The 20985-nt window shown below is 43.8% G+C and overlaps 3 protein-coding genes, 1 long non-coding RNA gene and 4 other non-coding genes across 8 annotated transcripts; 7 read left to right on the top strand and 1 right to left on the bottom strand.

Moving 5' to 3' along the window:
* Nucleotides 1-393: 393 nt before the first annotated feature.
* On the bottom strand, nucleotides 394-9457 carry LOC108885868 (tripartite motif-containing protein 2-like). Its single transcript, XM_051067060.1, is given in 14 exon segments — nucleotides 394-547; nucleotides 649-797; nucleotides 901-971; nucleotides 1234-1402; nucleotides 1538-1705; nucleotides 1837-1940; nucleotides 2163-2358; nucleotides 2631-2816; nucleotides 2914-3052; nucleotides 3139-3398; nucleotides 3561-3741; nucleotides 4404-4552; nucleotides 4697-5523; nucleotides 9247-9457. Coding segments are annotated over 13 exon segments (2025 nt in total). The 5' UTR covers nucleotides 4796-5523; nucleotides 9247-9457.
* Nucleotides 9458-10943: 1486 nt separating this feature from the next.
* On the top strand, nucleotides 10944-12678 carry LOC108885869 (uncharacterized). Its single transcript, XR_007809459.1, has 5 exons — nucleotides 10944-11215; nucleotides 11551-11682; nucleotides 12068-12158; nucleotides 12363-12443; nucleotides 12536-12678. It is a non-coding gene; the product is annotated as an uncharacterized LOC108885869 (long non-coding RNA).
* On the top strand, nucleotides 11268-11360 carry LOC127139291 (small nucleolar RNA SNORD14). The gene has a single exon (XR_007809463.1). It is a non-coding gene; the product is annotated as a small nucleolar RNA SNORD14 (small nucleolar RNA).
* On the top strand, nucleotides 11904-11996 carry LOC127139290 (small nucleolar RNA SNORD14). The gene has a single exon (XR_007809462.1). It is a non-coding gene; the product is annotated as a small nucleolar RNA SNORD14 (small nucleolar RNA).
* Nucleotides 12200-12292, top strand: LOC127139289 (small nucleolar RNA SNORD14). The gene has a single exon (XR_007809461.1). It is a non-coding gene; the product is annotated as a small nucleolar RNA SNORD14 (small nucleolar RNA).
* On the top strand, nucleotides 12502-12594 carry LOC127139288 (small nucleolar RNA SNORD14). Its single transcript, XR_007809460.1, has one exon. It is a non-coding gene; the product is annotated as a small nucleolar RNA SNORD14 (small nucleolar RNA).
* A 759-nt stretch (nucleotides 12679-13437) lies between the features above and the next one.
* On the top strand, nucleotides 13438-17644 carry LOC108885867 (RING finger protein 175). The gene is made up of 9 exons (XM_018680350.2): nucleotides 13438-13567; nucleotides 13937-13974; nucleotides 14139-14280; nucleotides 14366-14520; nucleotides 14702-14809; nucleotides 15330-15450; nucleotides 15819-15952; nucleotides 16280-16381; nucleotides 16693-17644. The coding sequence occupies exons 1-9, from the start codon at nucleotides 13547-13549 to the stop codon at nucleotides 16811-16813; spliced, it is 942 nt and encodes a 313-aa protein (XP_018535866.1). The 5' UTR covers nucleotides 13438-13546; the 3' UTR covers nucleotides 16814-17644.
* A 972-nt stretch (nucleotides 17645-18616) lies between these two features.
* Nucleotides 18617-20950, top strand: LOC108885870 (uncharacterized). The gene is made up of 3 exons (XM_051067061.1): nucleotides 18617-18624; nucleotides 18712-18728; nucleotides 19016-20950. The coding sequence occupies exons 1-3, from the start codon at nucleotides 18617-18619 to the stop codon at nucleotides 20032-20034; spliced, it is 1044 nt and encodes a 347-aa protein (XP_050923018.1). The 3' UTR covers nucleotides 20035-20950.
* The last annotated feature ends 35 nt before the right edge of the window (nucleotides 20951-20985 follow it).

Raw genomic sequence — 20985 nt, 5'->3', positions numbered from 1 at the left:
CTTAGAGGGGCTTTATCATCATGTATCCCATTTGGTAGAGAATTTTTATCTTTCCTTTACTTATCTGCCACTTAACGCTCTTCAGACTTTTAAAAGGATATAGTTCAAAGACCAGTGTTGGTGCCTCCATCTCCTGCTATCCACTGTTTCATTCAAAGATGTCAAGATTAGCTTTTTTATTAATTGCAGTCTTGTGATGTATTGATGGGTCTGCTAATCCTTATTGTTTTCCTTGTTTCCAGCCATCCCTCCTTCCATTGTTTAAGTCAGAAATAGAGGTTCATGCAGTAATTCCTAAAATTTGACATCGTGCATCGTATCTCGCCTTTTCAACAACTACTCCCACCGACCATCTCCTCTGCCTCCGCTTCACTTCTCCATCCCAAGCCTCCATCATTGTAGGTAGCGGTAGACTTTGAAGCAGTGGTTGCCAGAGTCGGCCACTACCACATGTCCGTCTGAGGTCAGAGCCAGACCTTGGGGTCCGTACAGAGGGTCCGCTGACGTGTTGATGTAGGAGAGGAAGGAACCACTGCCGTCAAAAACCCTGGAAATGTTTGAACAAGGACAGAACATTTTTGATAATTGGCAGTAGTTTTCCTAGAAGGGACTTCTTATCTTTACATGTTGACAATCTCTGTACAGCACTATTGTACCTGTATTCTGCTATTGCCCCAGTCAGCTACGATGATGTTTCCATTAACGTCCACAGCTACACCAGTGGGAGCGTTGAACTGGCCGTTTCCCTCACCATTTGAGCCAAATTTTAACACCAGCTCTCCCTCGGGGGTGAAAACCTGACCAGGTCAGAGAAAGAGAAGCAGAATCAGAATGAATGTTTCCTTCAGCAAAACATTTAATATCTGCTAGTTCACCTGGATAACAGTAGACAGCCAGTACCTTGACTGAGTGGTTATGGAAGTCAGTCACAATGATCTCATTGTTCTTGTTCACAGCTGCAAAGTGTGGACCTTCAGGACAGGAACACAGAAACAACAAAAACAGGTTGGGCTTTTAGTGATTATACTTCAATTCACACTTCATTTGCTCTCATGACTTATACGTCACTGCTTACACCTTAAGTAACACGTCAACACCTTCAGGTGCTTTAAGAGCTCACATTTCATCTGCTGCTTTAACTGCTCCAATTGTTTATGCTTGACTTGTTTTCAGATCAGACTTAATCTGACACTTTGCCTGATCTGAAAGTTTATTGCTGTGGACAATCACTACCTGCAAATTGCTTGTCACCGTTGCCTCGACTACCAAACTTGGTGATGAGTTTGCCAGTCAGCTGGAAGATGAAGACGGTGCACGCCTTGTTGTCAACCACAATCACATGACCATTCTGGTCCACGGATACGCCCTTTGGCCCCATAAGTCTGCCGGAGCCAAGTTTCGCCTGATGGACATCCAATACAATCAATGAGGACGAAGATAAAATATACTTTATATACTATTCTGATGCTCAAATTCTAGTTTCAAGTCAGTTCAAGTCCTAAAGAATCATCATCCTCAGCTTTATCATACCACGTACCTTGAACTTGCCCTCGCAGGAGAAGATGCTGACCCACTTGTTGTCATAGTCGGCAATGATGATGTCACCACTGGGATGCACGGCCACACCTGTTGGGCGTTGCAGTTGCCCAGGCGACCGTCCCCGAACCCCAAAACGACTCTTGAATTCCCCCTCATTGGAGAAAATCTAGAGTGGGGGAGGCACTGATGAAGACTCTCATAGACATAATGCATTCTTTACCCTGTGACCTAAACCTAACTTTGACCTTTAACCTACAACCAAGTCTGACCCCTCAAACAGAGAAAATGTTTTTTTACCTGGACACACTGATTGTTGCTGTCGGCAATCAGTATCCTGCCGGTGGAGGAGGCAGCCACTCCTTGAAGGTTGGTGAACTCTCCTTTATTCCTCCCCTTTGTTCCTAAAGAGAGAAACTGATTTCAAGCCTCTGTTCCGTCATTTTTTTCAGACTTGTTTATTCAAGGGATGTAGAGATGTTTGTTTCATGCACTGCAATACTGGAAACAGACAGCAATAACTGGAGCAAGCCAGGATCAACCTGGCTCTACCCAGTTGCTCAAATTTAGATTTTCAACAAGTAATTTTCAAGATCTGCATTATTCTGTCCAGACAAATGTCTCACCGATCCTAAAGATGAGGTCATCCTCAATGGGGTTCTGAGTTTTACGTCGAGGGGTGCCCAGGGCGCTGCTGGCCCTTTTGGAGCCCTTCTTCTTCTGCCCAGGGGACTTCCCTCGTCTCTTGGCCCCCTCGGAGGAGCCTGTGGATGGAGTGGCATTGGCTGCTGAGTTGGTTGCCGTGGTGGTGGAGGGAGACACCTGGAGAGACAGTGATAGCCAGAAAATACATTGCTTACAAGTATTCATTTCAGGTGTTTGGGTAATATATTTGCAGCATGCAGAACAAGCCATTCTATCACAGGGTTGATTAAATCATGTTCAGCTTTTTAATATTTCATGTAAATTAGAAAACAAATTGGGTTTGAACTCTCTCAACATACCCTGGCCTTAGCTGTACATCACAGCTGAGGCTGTGTCGGCCAAGAGAAAAGAGGACATTCATCTTTTTTACACACACACCCTCCACCCACCTCTACTTCTGCCTCTAAGGCTCTGGTGACAGTCAGTTTGAAAGGACTGCCCTTGATGTGCTGGTCGTACAGACGGAGAGCCAATGCGAAGTTGCCCTCCTTCGGCACCGTGTACACAAACTCATAGGTCCCATTCTTGTGGTCCACTATTTCACCGTCCACTATGCTGCCATCTGGAGTGAACACCTGGAATGACACATGGTTAATGTTTTAAGTTTTCTATGAATGTGTCCACAGAAGTGCTCAACAGTTGACTGTATTTGACTCTGGGCATAAAATGAACCTCAGCTGACAGGATCGCATTCCCACTCTTGCAGGCTCCCCCTGACTTGTCTCTTGTTACTATGGTAACTGAGGCGGGATGTCCCACAATGCACTGCTCCAGGCCAGCACCCATGGCTTCACTCTGACTTGCCACCGCACTGAGGGAGATGAGGAAGATGAGGGTTAAATGGTGTTAAATGTGAAAACGCTTACTTAGCACAGGCCTGTGTCACCACGGTCTCACCTGGTAGTGACGATGGTCCCAAGGTTGTGGATGGACTTCCTCAGCCCGTCTGTCTCCATCACCAGATCCAGCTGGTCGTTCTCCTCCGGCTGACAGGGTAGGCCGAGGCCGGCCAGCTCCGCCAGCCTCTCGGCCAGCTCCCTCTCTGCCTGCAGGCTTGCCACACACGCCTCCCCAGCCAGAGCCTCCTCTGTCTGGGTACAGGTAGCAGTGATGTCCCCCTCTCCCCGAATAAGGCTGTCTACCTGGGCCTGCAGGACCTGACCACAAAGAGAGACACCACTAATTACATTTTTATTGTTTTGTTTGGTGTGGAGAGGAGGCACTTTTCAACACAATTCATTCATTCATTTATTGATAATCTTAAATTATGCCTGAAAACCAAAATCTTGTAAAAGGCCCCAAAAAATCTTCCAGTCCACCTTCTGTTTGAGTCCATATGTGACCTCCAACTCCATCAGCAGAACGCTCTTCCGGACATCCAGCTGCTTGTGCAGGTCCTCGAAGCTCGACTGGATGTCCTCTTCAATGGAAGTTCTCTGATTGGACAGCTGCTGGAGGATCTCCTTGACGAAGGACAGGGCGTCTGAAATCTGAGGGAGTCTGGAGGGATACAGGACACGCAGAGGGAATTTAAATTTCTTTCTACATCAACACGCCAGGTTACCCTCTCTAAATCCTCTGTTTACCACATATAGTCAGACATGTAACCCACGTAATGTTATTTTATTTAGGAATTAAAACGTTGTCCTCTCAGCTCCATACCCAGATAAATAGTCCTGCATTTCCCTGTCTGTCCACCAGATGTCAGCCTCTGTGTCTTTATGCAGCAGGGGGATTTAACGCAGTACATGTCCCTAATACGTTTTTTAGATACTTATTACTTTATTTGTGTATTCTCATACTATACTCTCACTCTATTCTTCTGCTTCACTACAGTTCAGAGGGAAATATTGTACATGTTTCACATTTTAAGTTGCTTTGCAGATTGACATTTTACACACAAAACATATTAATATATAAAATATGATTCAGCCAACACTAACATTGACATTACTGAAACCATGTTTTAATGATTATTATCTACAAAATATCTCACTTACAGGGAACATTTCTCAGCATAATTAATGCTTTTACTTTTGATACTTTGTGTATATTTAGCTTATAGTACTGATGTAAAATAGAAATAACATTTTGCAATATTTATTTTTTTTTTTCTGTTGCACTGTTGTGAGTGTATTTGTGGTTCCCACTGCCCCCTGTACCTGTTCTGGACGATCCCCAGCCTCTCCTGCAGGCTGCTGCGGTGCTGCTCCAGGGCCTGGCTGAGGGGCACCTTAGGATGCTCCTCATGGTCCGACATACAGTCCTCACACAGCGCACACTCGCAGGCCGAACAGTACATCTCAGCCACCTGGAGATGAAAGAGAAGAGAGAGGGATTTTAAAATGACTCTTGCAACCTGAACCCAACAAAGAGTTGGGTTTCTGGCTGTTTTGTCAAACTGCAGTTTGGTATTTTTAACGTAATTTATTTATTATCCGTGTTGCATCCCTACCTTCCCTGCATGTTGCGGGCAGGTGTTCTTGCCAGGCGGAGCCTCCAGGACGGTGCACTCCTCACTGCTGCTATCTGGGGAGTGTTGGTGGGCCTCCATCTGCGAGTGGCAGCCTGGTGGGGGTGAACCTCCGAACACACCCCTTATTCCACACTGCGGCCAGGGGGAGGGGCTGGATGTTCAGATACAAGTATTCCTACTGTCTGGTTGTATTGTGTACTTTTGTAAACGTCTCGTCTCACACTTCATTCCATCCTGGAGCTGCGACTTAGAGCCAAAACATTCAAACACTCCTTACGGCAGCTCCTGGCACATGTGGGATCCTTGGAGAGGCATGTCGAAGAAGAGGCCAAACATTCAGACACACCCCCAAATCTGAGGGATTAAACATCCACGTATCCTCCTTACTGCGGGACACAGCACCCAGAAAAGAGCGCTGGAAATTCAGATGTAGACGTCGAGTTTCAGGAATGTCAGTGTACAATCATCTACTTTTGTCAAAGCTCTCTCTGCTGCTAAAAGGAGGGGCTACACTTTGAGACATGCCCTTTATTTGCAGTCAATGAAGCATTATTCCATTACATTCCTGTTGGGTTAAAAAGAGGGTGCAGGCGTCCTGAAATCCACAAACTGTCCATTTAATACATCCCTCTGCTTCCATGTGTCATCTAGTCCTGGAGTGATATATACATCTCCCAGAAAGCACACAAAAAGAGTAAGTGAGCAGCGGTCCAATCCTCTTTAGGTCTGATTTTGGGGGAAGCGACGGACCTTGGCGTTGATTTAATTCACAGAGGGTTCAGATTGAGGACAGACTCTGCTGTGTCCTGCGGAGAACAGAGAGGGATGAGGATTAGATGGTCAGTCAGATAAACATGGATTAAAACAAATCAACACTTCATCAACTGTCATACTTGTACAATCAGGTAGATTCAATAAATGTAATAAAGCTCTTTGGATGTTTTCATGTGCAGACAGTAAAACACAGGCAACAGAATAAACACACACAAACATTCCCAGTCTGTCTCCCCAACTATAGGAATGTCCATATGTTCCTTCCAGGTGGTGAATCAGTTCACTGCAGCTAACTCCCAGATGGTCCAGTCCACAACAAGAACCTGTCCAGGGACAGATGGTACAGTCCGCAGACGGGGTGAGGAGCTGGGTGGGGGGGGCAGGAGGTGGTGGAAGGTGTAGCACCTAGCAGCAGAAGACTAATAAAGAGCTTTTAGGAGCAGAAAATGTAGGTCACCAAAATGTCTTCAAAGTGATGGAGAAACAGACAGAGGGAGGGAGGCTGTGGTTTCCATGGTAACAGACCGCATGGGGAGGGGAGGGGCGAGGAAGAGGAAGAGATACGATGGAAAGTTGAAGCAATCGCAGGCCCTTTAATCCTGAAAGCCTAAATATAGGCTGGTGTGCAGAGCAGACGACGTACAGAGGACCAGGTCACAGTCTGAGGACCAGGTCACAGTCTGAGGACCAGGTCACAGTCTGAGGACCAGGTCACAGTCTGAGGACCAGGTCACAGTCTGAGTGACGTGATATGATGATGATGATGATGATGATGAGGATGATGTGGGATCAGTGTGAGTCTTTGAATGAATCTAAAATGTGAGCGGTGCCACGAGGATCCTGAGACGTGTTCAGAGGGAAATTTGTGAAACTGGGAAACAGAAATAAAAAATCTAAAACACTAAATACACTGGATCCAACAAATTCAATTTTATCAAACATTTTCTGTTTTGGTTTTACTGTTTTATTCTTCATGTGCATATATATGATGTTTGTTTGTTCTTGGTTATTTTACAGCTGAATTATTACAAAAGACAAGAATTTTGTAATATTTTTAACCCTTCTCTGTGTGTGTGTGTGTGTGTGTGTGTGTGTGTGTGTGTGTGTGTGTGTGTGTGTGTGTGTGAAATGTGAATATTCTTGTGAATAATTTATAAGGGGGGGGTATGGACATGAGTTCCCTGTCATCTTGTACATAATCCTGTTTTTACACCTCCTCCCCCAAATATTCTGCTCAGCCTGCCTGACATGAAGACACACACTAATACACAAACCTCAACACACACACACACACACACACACATACACACATCCTCAGAATGGCGACAAATACATTTAACACACCGACATAAACACAGAAACACACACACACACACACACAGATAAGTGCTACACCCCCACACTTTCATTCAGGGATTCTCTGCAGTACAAAGCTGCAAAGGATTATGGGGCGACAGCGAGGCTCTCTCTGCAGGGTGTGTGTGTGTGTGTGTGTGTTTGTGTCTTGTGACACAGTGGTGACTGTCTGTAACCGTCACTTATAGACGGAGAGACAAATGACCCCTTTCTCTCTTTCTCTTTTTTTTGTTGTTGTTTTTTGTTTGTGTTTGTTGTCCAACATTTGTTCTTACCATATGAACAAACATGAACTGTTTGACTTTAAAACATCAGCGTCAGGTTCACTGTGATGCTTCACTGACCCGTCAGGAATCAGGTGTTATGTCTGTACATGTCTGTTCTCCCACACTGCACTGGACAGGAAACGTCAGGTGATTGTTTCAGCCTCACTGTTTACACTTCACTCTCCTACAGCTGGATCAGAGCTGCTGATGCTAACACAACGCTTGTTGCTGTTCGTCCAGGTGGAGGCTTTTATTGTGAAGCAGCCACAGGAAACGCAGCGTGTTTGTCATTTTTAAACCAGCTGTAGCTGTAGTCTCAAGAGTTACAACTTTAAGGGTTGTTTTACACATAGAAACCTAACAACGGATCAAACCAAACCTGTGATCGTCACCTGTTCACCTGTTCACCTGTTCACCTGTAGCTACTGACGACTGGTGTGTTCAAACTTTTCATATGATCATTTTTAAGTCAGGAAGAGTCCTCACAAGCATACAGTCGTGTGTGTGTGTGTGTGTGTGTGTGTTTACGGCCCTGACACACTGAGCTGCCCAGTGTAATGTTCGTCACAGGTCAGGGTGATAGAAGTCTGCGGTGCAGGATCTTTACTGTGATATAATCATTCATTTATGGAGCTGCTCTGTATCTGAAGCCTTGAAGCTGCTGGAGCACATCGAGGCCCGGTGCCTTGCTGAGAGGCACATCAGAAGTATCTGAATGGGAACAGCAGGTATTAAATCCCCCTTTTCCTTTTACAACCTGAGCAACTCTTTGATGACAAATCAGATTAAGAGCTAACAGCTCATTCCTCTGTACACTGAGTAGGTTTCCATGGCCACTAATTATTTTCACTTCAGCCGGTGAAACAAGAAATGATTTGTGGCCGAGCATACAGTAAATATTTTCATTTTCACTGCAGATTTTCTTCAGCAGTAAAGAGAAATGCTGGTGAACAGGAGGAAAACTCACTCGTACAAACAACAGACACGTCAAATCAAACAGGCAACAACCAGAAAGTCCTGCAGCAGCAGGTCGACACAGGACTGTAAACCAGAGACCGGTTTCTAAAGAACTCGTCAGTAAATCTGATGTGACGTCACACACACACACACACACACACACACACACACACACACACAGGTAATCTGATCTTTCTTCATGTATTCCCATGGGAACGTTCATGGTCACTCGTCTCTTTGTGTCTGTTTTTCTCCTTGTTTTCATCACTCGTTCTTCATGGAGGTCACACAACCCACTTTATTTCTCCTTTAAATTAAGATTTGATTATAAAAAGTTGTTTCACACGAACACTTCCAGAAATTCCACAACATTTTAACGTTGTCCTCCTGAGTCATCAGAGAGTCTGTGACTTAAGAAAATGTGTTTAGAAATGTGTGGTTGGTTTGTGGCTGTGTGTCTCTTTGTAGTCGTCTTATGTCTCTTTGTGGCTGTTTTGCATCTGTAGTTATTTGAATTTGTGGCTGTTTTATGTCTCCTTGTTGTCTCTTGATATCTTCCCATGGACATTTGTGTCTCTTTGTCTTTTTGCAGCTGTTCTGTTTCTTGTTGTTTTGTGTCTTTGTGGTCGTGTTGTGCCTCTTTGTAGTTTGATTGACTTTGCAATAAGAAATACTGACTGTCTCCTCCTGCAGAGGCTCTGGTCCCTGTCGGGTCCCTGGGCCTGGGTCCAGTCTGTCCAGTTATCTGTCCACATACACGGCTGTAAGAATCAGAGAGGCTCAGCCCAGTTTCTGTTCTCAGACGTGACGTAGCTCCTGTTACTGTTAGCACACAGGATGCTAACCTGCAGCACACACAGGCCTGAGAGCACACACACACACACACACACACACACACACACACCTTTGTATTTGCTCTAAAGCTGAGGTGGATCAGTGTGTGCCGGCCTCCCTCCACCCTCGTTCATCCTGCAATCTGGCCCTCCTCGTTTCCTCCATCCTTCCTCACTCTCTCCACTCTGCCCTCCCTCCCACCGTGCTACAGATGCTGCTGTCATCCCCAAACATTCCTCCATCCCTCCACCCATCCACCCATCCACCCATCCATCCCATCCATCCATCCATCCATCCATCCCTGTCCTCTCCGCCCAAAAAAAAAGGGAAGCCAGCACTCACCCTGTTTCCCTGAGACGCAGGCGATGAGTGTGAGTGTGTGTTTTCCAGCCTGAAGCCATCGCGTCATGATAGCGTCTTGTTTGCTCCCTCTCCTCTCCTGTGAGTGTGTGTGTGTGTGTGTGTGTGAGTGAGGGGAGGGGAGGATATCATCGTCACGGCAACACCAGCAGCTTGCAGCAGCAGCAGCACCACCAGGCTGAGGGTGGGGAGAGCAGGGGGGGAGGGGCTTACTGCAGCATCCACCAATCTGGAGACAGAGTTTAGAAAAGGAGAGAGCTGATTGGTTGATCTGTCGCTCAGTTATCTGATGGTGTGGGCGTATGACTCGCTCTCTCTCTCTCTCTCTATTTATCACAGTGTCTCTCTCCCCTCTGAGCTGAGATGTATTAATACTGCATCAGTTATTATATTATTATTAGATAAAAATATGATTTCCCATTAGATTCTACTGTATCATTGTAGAATTATAATTAAATTGAAATAATTTTATATTGCTTGACATTACTGAATGTGTATTATTGTTAGTTAGTTAGGTTTTTTTTGTTAGTTCTCAATTCCAAAATATGTATCAGGTTTTTTTAAATGTAATATTTGTTTTATTTTGAAATTAAGTTCTACTGTTGAATGAGCAGTAACTTTTAATGAACCGCTCATGACATATTATAAAATGTTACAAAATATTTTTTTCATTTTTTGATTATCTATTATGAATGTAACGGTTTATATTGCATTTGTCTAATTTCCACGTATTATTATAAACAAACAAAATGATACGTTGTTAATAAACATTCCTAAAACCCGTTTTTATGGTTTGTATTCGTTTTAATTTGGTATAAAATGTAACTCTTTTGAAAAACCCTGTGTTGTAATGTCGCAGTTCGCCCTCCGCTCCAGCAGGAGGCGGGAACGCGTCATGACGCAGTTTCACATCCGCCATGATGGAACAAAAAGCAGCGGAAACTCGTTTTTAAATCATTTGTTGCTGTTGGAGACGAAGATCAGACGACTTCGAAGGCTGGCACCGATTTTACCTGGTAAATATGGTTAAAATCTTCCCTTTAAACCTGAAATAGAAACTTGTAATTATTAATCACAGTGTGTGGAAACATTAGCTGGTGATATTTAGCGTAGATGAGGAGTTTATTTTACGGATGGTCGAGGATTGTTACCGACAGAGCTGAAGTTTCCCCACGTTGGACCTCACAAGAAATTTCACACCTGTGGAGATTATTCAACGTTTTAACCATTTATCTGAAGATAAACAACCGATTCACAGCCACGGTTATTAATTACATTAATTTAACCCAAGTCTCCGTGAGAAAATTTGTAAAATTAGCCTGAAATGTAACTGAAAGCTGCTGTAACTTGTGAGTTCCGCAGGGTTTAGTCAGAGAAGGTAAAACTAACTTTTTAAAGAGAATTAAATGAATGAAATCCAAGGATTAAAATTTCAGGTTCAGTAGTTTCCTGCAGCTGAACACGTGGTGAAGTTGCTGTGAACAGTTCAGCTGATACCAAGTCCCAGACCAGCATTTAGCATCATGGATATTAATATAACTGAATATAACCTTATATTCAAGGCCTGAGAACATGTTTTACATCTTTATAACCTGTCATTTATGTCAGTACTTTAACTTTATACTTATAAAGTTGAAATTAATCTAATTAATCTGCTTGTTTTAGGTGGATTTCCTTTATTTTTAGATGAATTGGTAAATTGCTGAAGAAAACTGAAAAGTCTATTATGTCTTAAAGGAACCAGACACCTTAAATATTTGACACAAGTAGAGATTTAATGTAATTAATTTACATTTGAGAAGTTGTAACCTGAGAACACTGGATGTTTGATAAATGAATGAAGGACTCCTGTGAATCTAAAGCCTGTTGTTTTATTTCCAGAGTAGAAACACTGCTGGGTGTTGGAGGAGTCCGGCACCACCTGACCCGCTGGCGCCTTCACCTGCAGCAGGTCAGTTAACCTCTGCCTCGGCTGAACGCCCTGCAGCAGAGTTGCTTTTCCTGCGCTGTGATGATGCCTTTTCCTGCCATTCGTAGTTTCCACCAGAGGTCTAACGACCAAAGATGGTCCAAACCTTCCTTGGATGTCTGAGCGCTTATTTTTACAACAAAGCAGCATGTTACCTGCTCAAAATGGAGGATTAGTGGTTTTATATTGATCCAAAGGTTCAGGTTAACGTCTGTTTGTCATCGATGACGAGTACCGTGATCTTTTGTTGTGCACTGATTTTATTTTACTCTGTCGAATGAGAAGCTTTCTCTTTAACGCTATAACTGTCCCAACAGGTTCACAGCATTCACCACAGAGAATGACCTTCAGGGACACCGTAGAGAAACCGCTTGACTCCGTCAGGATGGACCACAGGACTGATTCCTCAAAAGGCAGAGATGGATCACATCCACTGAACCTGGAGACAGGTGAGATCAGTTTCTGTTAGACCCAGTACTGTCTGTTACTTGAACTGATGTGGGATCAGTTCCAGTAAAAACATGCATATTTTTGTAAACGGTATCGGTAAAATTCCTGTTTTTGTCAGTGGAGTCTGGTGGTGATATAAAGTGATGTCTGGTTAGACTAGAAGGATCTCTCTGTCCTGGATCCTGTCCATACTGTTGTCAGGCACTGTGTTCGCCTCTTTTCGCTGTGATGACATATTTTCCTGCCATTCGTAGTTTCCACCGGAGGTCGACAGACCAAAGACGGTCCAAACCTTCCTTGGATGTCTGAGCGAACAGTAAAAATCCAGCTTGTCCTGCAACGTCTTCACCTTCAGAACTGACTTTATCTCTGTCTGACTTTCAGGGTGAAGGTGTCGGTGGCAGCGACGTCGTGTCCATCGAAGATGAACCAGTGGAGTAGTGAACCGAGTTGAGGATCAGAGCTTGAGAAGCTGGTATGTCTTTGTTTTAAAACACCTGTTCTTCAAAGTCCTGGTCGCAGTGATGATGCTTTTTCCTGCCATTCGTAGTTTCCACCAGAGGTCGACAGACCAAAGATGGCTCAATCCTTCCTTGGATGTCTGAGCGAATTACTGAAGTGAATTTAATCTGTTTGTCCTCAGCTTCACAGCTAACCTGTTGCTTCATGTCACTTTCAGGGTGAAGGTCTGGTGTGAAGGCGCTTCATTTACTTCCACCCAGTCGACGAGAACTTCATCAGTGGTGATGGTTAGAACCAGGTATGTATCTAATCAGTGTATTAGTGTCCTGTCCGTGTACAGATTGAAGACCTGGAGTTCGCAGTGATGATGCTTTTTCCTGCCATTCGTAGTTTCCACCAGAGGTCGACAGACCAAAGATGGCTCAATCCTTCCTTGGATGTCTGAGCGAACTCAGATCGAGTCGTGTCCATTGGCTCAAAACGTTTGGTTGGTTTGTTAATGTTTATTTCTTCCAACAGGTGGAGGACGGACGAGGAGCTGCGCTACATCGATTCTGTCAGCTGTCGGTTCAGGAGGAGGATTTTTTTTCTTACGTTGTATCATTTAAAGTCATGATTTTATCAATAAAGATCCAACTGTTGCCAACTAAAGTTGAATCCTAGTTTCTTTACTCTGACATGGAGACAATTCATTTGTGAAATCACTGGTTCTAATTAAACGAGCCTGTTGTCTGTTGATGTGATCAGTAAGGGTGTGGTGCTTTTTTCTATATTATATGGTGTTAAATCAGATTTTAACAATTACTCAATGCACTATATTCAAGTGAGAACTGGCTGCTATTTGAATGTGTTTTCAGTTGAACTAAAAGCAGGTCTGTGATCTTCTTTCCTCTGCCATTCATCAGCTCATGTGTTTGTTGATCCTGGGGTTTGTTTCCCAGTGTTTTTGAATGTAAATGCCTGATGCAGACAGAAATCTTTGGTGTTGATGCAGTTTGTGTTATTGTGTGGTACTTTAGTTATGTGAAGGAGTACAGGAGTACTGGAGTGTCACACAGTAACAAACCGATGGAGGCAGTGGTGTTCCAGCAGCTCCTGAGTTCTCTGTAAAATTGCTGTTTTTCTCAATGGAGTCTGGTAGAGATATAAAGTGAACCTTTCTGCTCAAACAAAACGGATCTTTAATAAAAAGTAGAATTTTTCATGGAGGACATTTACTTGTATTTTTAACATTGCCTTTTTGGGTCTGAATACTGATTTTTATCACTGATTTTAAGTGAAGTATTTTGACCCTCCTCTCCTTCCGTACCGCTGCCTGTCGGAGCAGCTGTCAGAGCGATGCTAACTTAGCTGCTGTTTGTCTGGAAGCTGCCGGCGCCGGGAGAGGCTACAGGTGGAACAATGGCGGGTGTACACCCCCAGGTGAGGAGACTCGGCTTTATAATATGTTATCACACGATATAAACTGTCACGGTTTATACTTTAAACGTCCAGATAAACACAAACAGCGGTTAGCGGCGGCTAACGTATCTTTAGCTAGCTGACCAGCGGCTCAGTTTATATCAGCTGTGAACGAGCCTTCGGTTCTCGCGCTGCTCCTGTTTCAACGTGGCAAAGCAGACACATTATCAAAGATATGAAACGCCTGTTTTCATTATCCATAACAGTTTACTGTATTTTACTGACAAGAGGAAACGTAAGCTGTTATTTAGCGCACAGCAAGTTGTATTAACCCAGATAAACCTGCCCATTGAGAGATGCTATTTCTGTCCCTGTCCCTCTTTAATACAGGACGACCTGCTGAAGATGACACACAGAGAAAACTGGAAGTGAGCAGAGCCTCTTTCTTTCCCGTTTCACGCCCCAACATCTGGAATAATAATAAAAACCAACGTGTGAATGTGAATGAAAACCAGCATCTTTCAGCCTGACTCCTCCCTGCTGTTTATCTGCATCTCTCATCATCATCATCTCTTTGTCTGTTTCCTGGCAGGGTGCAGCACGAGCGTCTACATGTGAAGCACCGGGGGCACGAGGCCATGCACGCAGAGATGGTGCTGATCCTCATTGCCACGCTGGTGGTGGCTCAGATAGTCCTGGTGCAGTGGAAGCAGCGGCACCACCGCTCGTACAACGTGAGTGGTGGCGGCGCAGGAGAGGGGGACGGGGAGACGCCAGGGAGGGTGTTCGTTTAACTCACTTAATCTGTCTGCTCCTCAGCTGGTGACTCTGGTCCAGATGTGGGTGGTCCCCCTTTACTTCACCATCAAACTGTACTGGTGGAGGTTCCTGTCCATGTGGGGCATGTTCTCCGTCGTCACCAGCTACGTCATCTTCAGAGCCACTCGCAAGCCGCTGTCCTGCAGGACGCCGAGGTGAGAGGAGAGGGCGTCCTGAAACCCTGAGGGTCACCAGCCACCTCTGATAATAAACAGAACATGTTTGGTTTGTTGGTTGGACAATCTTAAACAAAAAAAGAAACATTAGTTGTGGCTCCAGTTTCTACATATTTGGAAACTTGTTGATAGTTTTCTGTCGCTGTCATCCATCTCTTAGGATGGTGTACAAGTGGTTCCTGTTGATCTACAAGCTGAGCTATGCGGTGGGCGTCCTGGGATACCTGGCCATCATGTTCACCATGTTCGGCTTCAACGTCTTCTTCAGGTCAGCCTGAGTCCTGCTCCTTTCAGGACGTAGAGAAAGTAAAGATTTGTTTGGTTACAGTTCATATGGAGAGGATGTATTCTGTAAAGTTCTCAGGGAGGTTTCCCTTCGGTATAATCCACCAAATTAAAAATAAAATGATCTATATAAACTAGAAAAGGAAGTGAGGAAACAGATTTCTCACTGCCTAAATGTTCCCAATATAAAACTCCACCTACTGTATAACACCACCAGATGACAGTAACAGATCAGCCTGTGATTTCCTGCTGTGCTGTTTGACAGAATGAAGGTCTGCTGCAGATTAATTCCTGAAACCTGCAGTAAAACGTGCTCTAAATGAAAGTGTGCTTAAACAGCAGATCTCTCTCTCTTCATATATAATGGATGTGTAACGGCCTTGTAGAGTCTTTACAGATCTGTCATTTAGATGTTTCTCAGTTCAGTTAACCACAGATAATAAGACATTCATTACTCCTGCTTACTAAGAGATAGTCATCTGTGTTTGTTTGTTCCTGTGCAGGATCAAGGCGGAGGACTCCATGGACGTGGGTGTGATCATGTTGTTTTACGGTCTTTACTACGGAGTCATGGGCAGAGACTTTGCTGAGATCTGCTCCGACTACATGGCTTCTACGATCGGGGTGAAACACTGTGGAAAATGATTCCTCATGAAAAATGACTTCACTTTTCAGGACTAGTCAGCAGCCTTTAGCTAACGTATGAATACGTACAACCTGTCAAAGCTAACGGGAACATTTGTCAGTCCAGTATCACTTGATACTAAATCTTGCACTTGCCTAAGATTTCTTCAGTATAGAAGTAATCCAGAGATCGCTGTCTGTCTGTCTGTGTCTACACTGCAGACAGGAACTGCTAATAGCTAACAGCTTCTTTGATTTGTGTCCACTTGTGAAAATGCAAACTAAAGTAAGTAAATAAGGAGTCCAGCTGTAGATCATAGCCTCCATTTGCAGCCTCCAAATAAATCCTTGTATGTGTGTGTTTTCAGTACTACAACCAGGGAGGCATGCCCACCAGGAGCCTGACCAACGACATCTGTGCGGTGTGTGGTCAGAAGATCCTGGTGGACGTGGAGGAGGAGGGATTTATAGAAGACACCTACCAGCTCTCCTGCGGTCACATGTATCCTGAGCCTGAGTCATATTACATTACATTACTAAGTGACTTAGTGGTAAAGAGATGAAGCAGCAGAGGTGTGAGATGGAGACTGGAGGAGTCTCCGTCTCCCTCAGGAGGTGAATCCAGGTCAGGAGATGCTCCAGTTTTCAAGGTGGAGCCTTGACTCTATGAGGAAGTTGTGTTTCAGAGGTTGAGTTTCCACGACTCAGCAGTTTAATCATCTTTAACCCTGAGGGACCTGTTCCCTCCGAGCTCTCTGCTTTGTCAGTTACTTAGTGTTTCGTAAACCATTGCCGCCTCTTTCTGCCTTAACTTGCCCCTCCCCTCCAGATTCCACGAGTTCTGCATCCGCGGCTGGTGCATTGTGGGTAAGAAGCAGACGTGTCCATACTGCAACGAGAAGGTGGACTTGAAGCGGATGATGAACAACCCGTATCCTTTTATTGTCCCTGTGGTGTTGGCTGAGTGGCGGGGAACTGTGATTTTTTGTTTCCCCTCAGTACTGGCTCCAGCACTTGTGTTTATATGTTTGGGTGTAAATGATTGATAGGAACAAAAATCTTTGGAACTGGTGCACTGGAGCAAGAACGATGTAGCTGCAACTGTGAAACACGGGAGCTACTACTACTTTACCTTCAGCGCTGACTTTATCTCTGTCTGACTTTCAGTGGCAGTCGTGTCTCATTCGTAGATCACCGCTCGTCTTTCTGAACGTTCTCCTTAATTCCATCGTCTCCTTCCAGTTGGGAGAAGACTCACGTCCTCTACGGGCAGCTGCTCGACTGGCTCAGATACCTGGTCGCCTGGCAACCCATCATCATCGGTATCGTCCACGGGATTAACTTCACACTGGGCCTCGAGTAGAGCCCTGAGGAACGCCGCTGTATGTATGACTGGGGTGGAGCAAAGCGCTGCAAACGTTTGGCAGGAAATTGTCAACGTCAGCGCTCCAAGGAACTGACTCAGGCTGCTTTTCAGGTCTTTCGTTTCTCCGATACGTGGTCTTCGACTGAACGCTCGCACAGGTCCCGGCAGAGCGACCCCAGGTGGTCTGGGTCTCTGTGCGCTGAGGACTCTGTGATCCTAAAACTGCTGCCAACTTAAGCAAAAGTATTCAAGCACAGATCCAGTATTTGATCTTTTCAAAGCATCTGACACAGGAGATGTGTCTGGTTTGGAACTTATGGAAACGTCGCTGTCATGCATGTCGTTTTGTTGACGTAGACCTTTGCTTTACTTTGTCCTGTGCCATAGGTTTATTTGCACTCCTCACCGCTGGTTCCACTAACGAGTTTCTGCTCAAACTGCTCTCCTACAGGTTTTGATCTGCATTTTGAAAACTGCAGCTCTTTGCACATTGATTACAAAAAGGACAGTTCAGTCCAAATAATTGTGATGAACATAAAACCTGTTTACATTTCATATAGCTGAAGTTTCATTTGTAAAGTCTGTTACATTATGTTTGTACGGTTTGTACGAAGCTGAGGTTGTCACTACAGCTGATAGTCCATGCTGCTGATGTTTGGGAGTAAACTATTTCACGCATATGGGCGTGTGCCCTGTAACTACAGTAACCACCGTCCAAACATCAGTAATGGGTTTGATCAGTTTTCTTTTGCCAAATCACATACACATTGCTTTCTTATCAAGACTGCTGCTATGAACTTTGTACTGAATAAATGTTAATAAATCACATGTTGATGTTGTCACATCTGCAGTTAACAATAGAGAGGTTCAGTTAAGATCCAGTTAACTGTTATTGAATCATTTTACATATATTTATCATTATTATTAATAATATCATTATCAATAATAATAACAAGAATGAAATGACTAATGATGAATAGCTGTTCACTGTGAAATAAAGTATCAGGTTGATTTCCACCTCTCCCAGACAACACCCACCGTTCCTTGTGAAGAATGACGTGTAGCCACTGTTTTTCCTCTTTCGTTTCTCCTGTCTTTCTTTCTGTTCAGACCAAACCATCTCATGTTCTCGTCGAAATTAAGAGAAAAAAACAAACCCTTTGTTCTATTAATAATGGAAAATGTCATGAGTAATAATATGAGTGATTATGATAGGTTAGTAATTTGACAGGTCACCTGAATTTTCAAGGCCCCTGTTAGTCACAGGTCCTTAGACATATATATACATATACAGCAGAAATTACGGACCCACCACAGTCTGAGTGGAAGTTTACCTGCGTGAAGGTGGAGGCGGAAACACTGTCGATTTTCTCAGTCTGCCGGCGCCATTGTGACCAGAACAATCCATACATCATTACAGCATCATTACAGGTAGAGTCATCCATTACTTCTGTATCATTTTAATGGTAAGTGTAAGTAAGTTTAATCAGAGTGTCTAGTTGATTGTATTTACTTATTTTTGACTTATCATGACTCTAACTCTTGATATGTCATAATACTGTTGAGATGTGATTCACTGTGTTAAAAGGCCTTTATCAAAGTTTTTGCTCAGTGGAAATTGTGACATTGTTTTCAGACTTGTCGTGCAGTCAGACTGCTCCACATTTACCAAGCTTTTCTGTGTGAGTGTTGGTTTGTGGCCTGATTAGTGACTGTGTTTTACCACCTGCATTTTTTCTCTTAATGTTTTCTACTTAAATGCAGCCTCTAAAACTTTTATTGGACAGTCAGTTTTAAACGATGAAATGGTGAGAAAGAGGGATTTAAGGTCAGAGTTTTTCTTCTTTCAGTTGCTCAAATCTTAAAAAATGTCCTTACGTGCCTCTTTTTGTCAGGATAATCCTGGTGTTGGGTGAAAATACGACCAAAAAAAGAAAACAATGAAAGCCAGCAGTTCTTCTTTTACGAAGAAACGTGTAAGTATAAGCTCAGGAAAGCTTCAACAGAAGCTTCAACAAAACAAGTGCGTCTAACTTCTACTTTTTCTACCTACAGGTGTGTAAAACAGCAACTGGATTTAATGTTAGGGTCCGTTCTAAACACCAGAGACGAAAGATACTGAAAAAATCTTTTCCGATGCCTCTGATTGAAACGAACGGTTACCGATCGACGCTAATGGGTTTTACGCGGATCACTAAGAAGCGGAATCGAAAAACGAAGATATTAAGTTCTTCGTCGTCGTCGAGGACAAATTCTACGTTGCTGCGAGACGTTTCCTGGGAAAACCCGCTGTCAAACAAAACAACGTTCAGTGTCTCCGTGCTGTTTTGCAAATAAGCAAGATCTCTCGTTTTTTTGGAAATAAATTGATAAAGAATCGAAATAAGATTTACAAAATATCTATAGAATTTAATTACAGATATGTAAAGAATCCACTGGACAAGGATGTTTGTAAAATCACTGTCAACGATGTTTGTCAGGGAACTGGCTTCAGGCTGTTTGGTAACTTAGTCCTGACTAATGCTCATTTATTTAAGCAGCGTGATATACCAGCTGTATTTTATTGTGCTGATCTTCACCCTCAGACAGGTGACTTCACCTGTACTGTGGAATTGATTGCCATGAATAATGAGTTAGATTACGCCATACTTCAACTTAACTCTCGCGAAGAGAAACGACCGGGAGCCCTGCAGAAATTCGGCCCCGTGCCTCTGAACGGCGAGGTCCACATTATTGGTTACCCGGCAGGAGAGCTAAAAGTGGACCGTGGAAATATCATTGAGAAAGAGAGGAGGGAACAGGCTGTCAATGATCATTTGCAACTACACAAAGACAGAAATATAGTCGATAGCATCCAACGACAAGGAATTCAAGACATAATAATGGGTGGAAAACAAGCAGACAAAGTAGTGACCTACAGCACTTCCACCATGCCTCATGGCTCCTCTGGCTCCCCAGTGTTTGATGCTAATGGCAGAGTATTTGGTTTGCATACTGGGGGATTCTGGTATGACCATGAAAAGTCCAGAAAGATTGTGATGGCATATTCCCATCCTCTGCTCAATATATTCAAAGATTTTGTAAGTAAGCTGAAAGAAAATGGAAATTATAACTTATTAGAGAGAATTGAGGAGGAAGCACAAGAAAACAAATACCTAGAGAGGATACTCTATGCTGTGCTAGCAGATGACCCTGATGAGCCAATGGAGATTGATTAGGTACTACATGTGGATTCATTTATAAATCGAATCCTTTACAAATCGAATACGCTGTACGCTGACGAAATAAAAACGTGCTATATTGTTTATGGTGGTGTCATAAATCGTGAGATTTTGGTTGTATTGCTACTGTGCGCTGTAATCCTGTTTGAGAATTCAAAAATTAAAAAAAATCTCCATGAAAGTTAAAATTCGTCGTCCACGTCTGTTCTTTAGTCTCAAAACCTCGTGCTCCTTAATTCAGATAAAACTTCTCAAAGTATGACAGCCAAGAATCTGGGTCTTTCTCACCTACGCAACATACCTAAATTTCTTTTCTTTCCACGCCTGATTCACGCCTTTCTTTCATCATTTGATATCCGTAAAGTTTTCTTCCGGCAGCGGAACCTACAGTAAATCCAGAAAGACTGACCCGTTAAACCCAGTGATTAGTCAAATCCATGTTGTCCTGAATGTTGTCTGAAAATTACTGCATCACTCTGACTGTTTTTCTCTCCTCGAGCTCTTTAGGTCGCAGGCTCTCTCTCTCTCTCTCTCTCTCTCTCTTCTCCTGTCGCTCTCTGCAGGTATTTCTGCCTCTGGAGCTGTAGAGGCAGCCACCAGAATTGGAATTTGCATCGTGCTATCTCCCCACCACCACCACCATCATCATCCCCACCCCCCCTCTCCCCCTCTCTCTCTGTCTAAACCCAACCGGTCGAGGCAGATGGCCGCCCACCTTGAGTCCGGTTCTGCTCGAGGTTTCTGCCTCTTAAAGGAAGTTTTTCCTTGCCACAGTCGCCTAGTGCTTGCTCATGGTGGGATTTGTTGGGTCTCTCTCTGTAAATTTTATGAGATAAAGAGTACGGTCTAGACCTACTCTATGTGTACAATACTTCTGTTGTGAATTGGCGCTATATTAAATTAAAAAAACTAATTGCCATGACTTGTTTCTTTATTCTTGATATCCTG

The sequence above is a fragment of the Lates calcarifer genome, unplaced genomic scaffold (genome assembly GCF_001640805.2).
Source record: "Lates calcarifer isolate ASB-BC8 unplaced genomic scaffold, TLL_Latcal_v3 _unitig_1043_quiver_1059, whole genome shotgun sequence".
Lineage (NCBI taxonomy): Eukaryota > Metazoa > Chordata > Actinopteri > Centropomidae > Lates > Lates calcarifer.
This window is presented reverse-complemented; position numbering and strand designations above follow the sequence as displayed.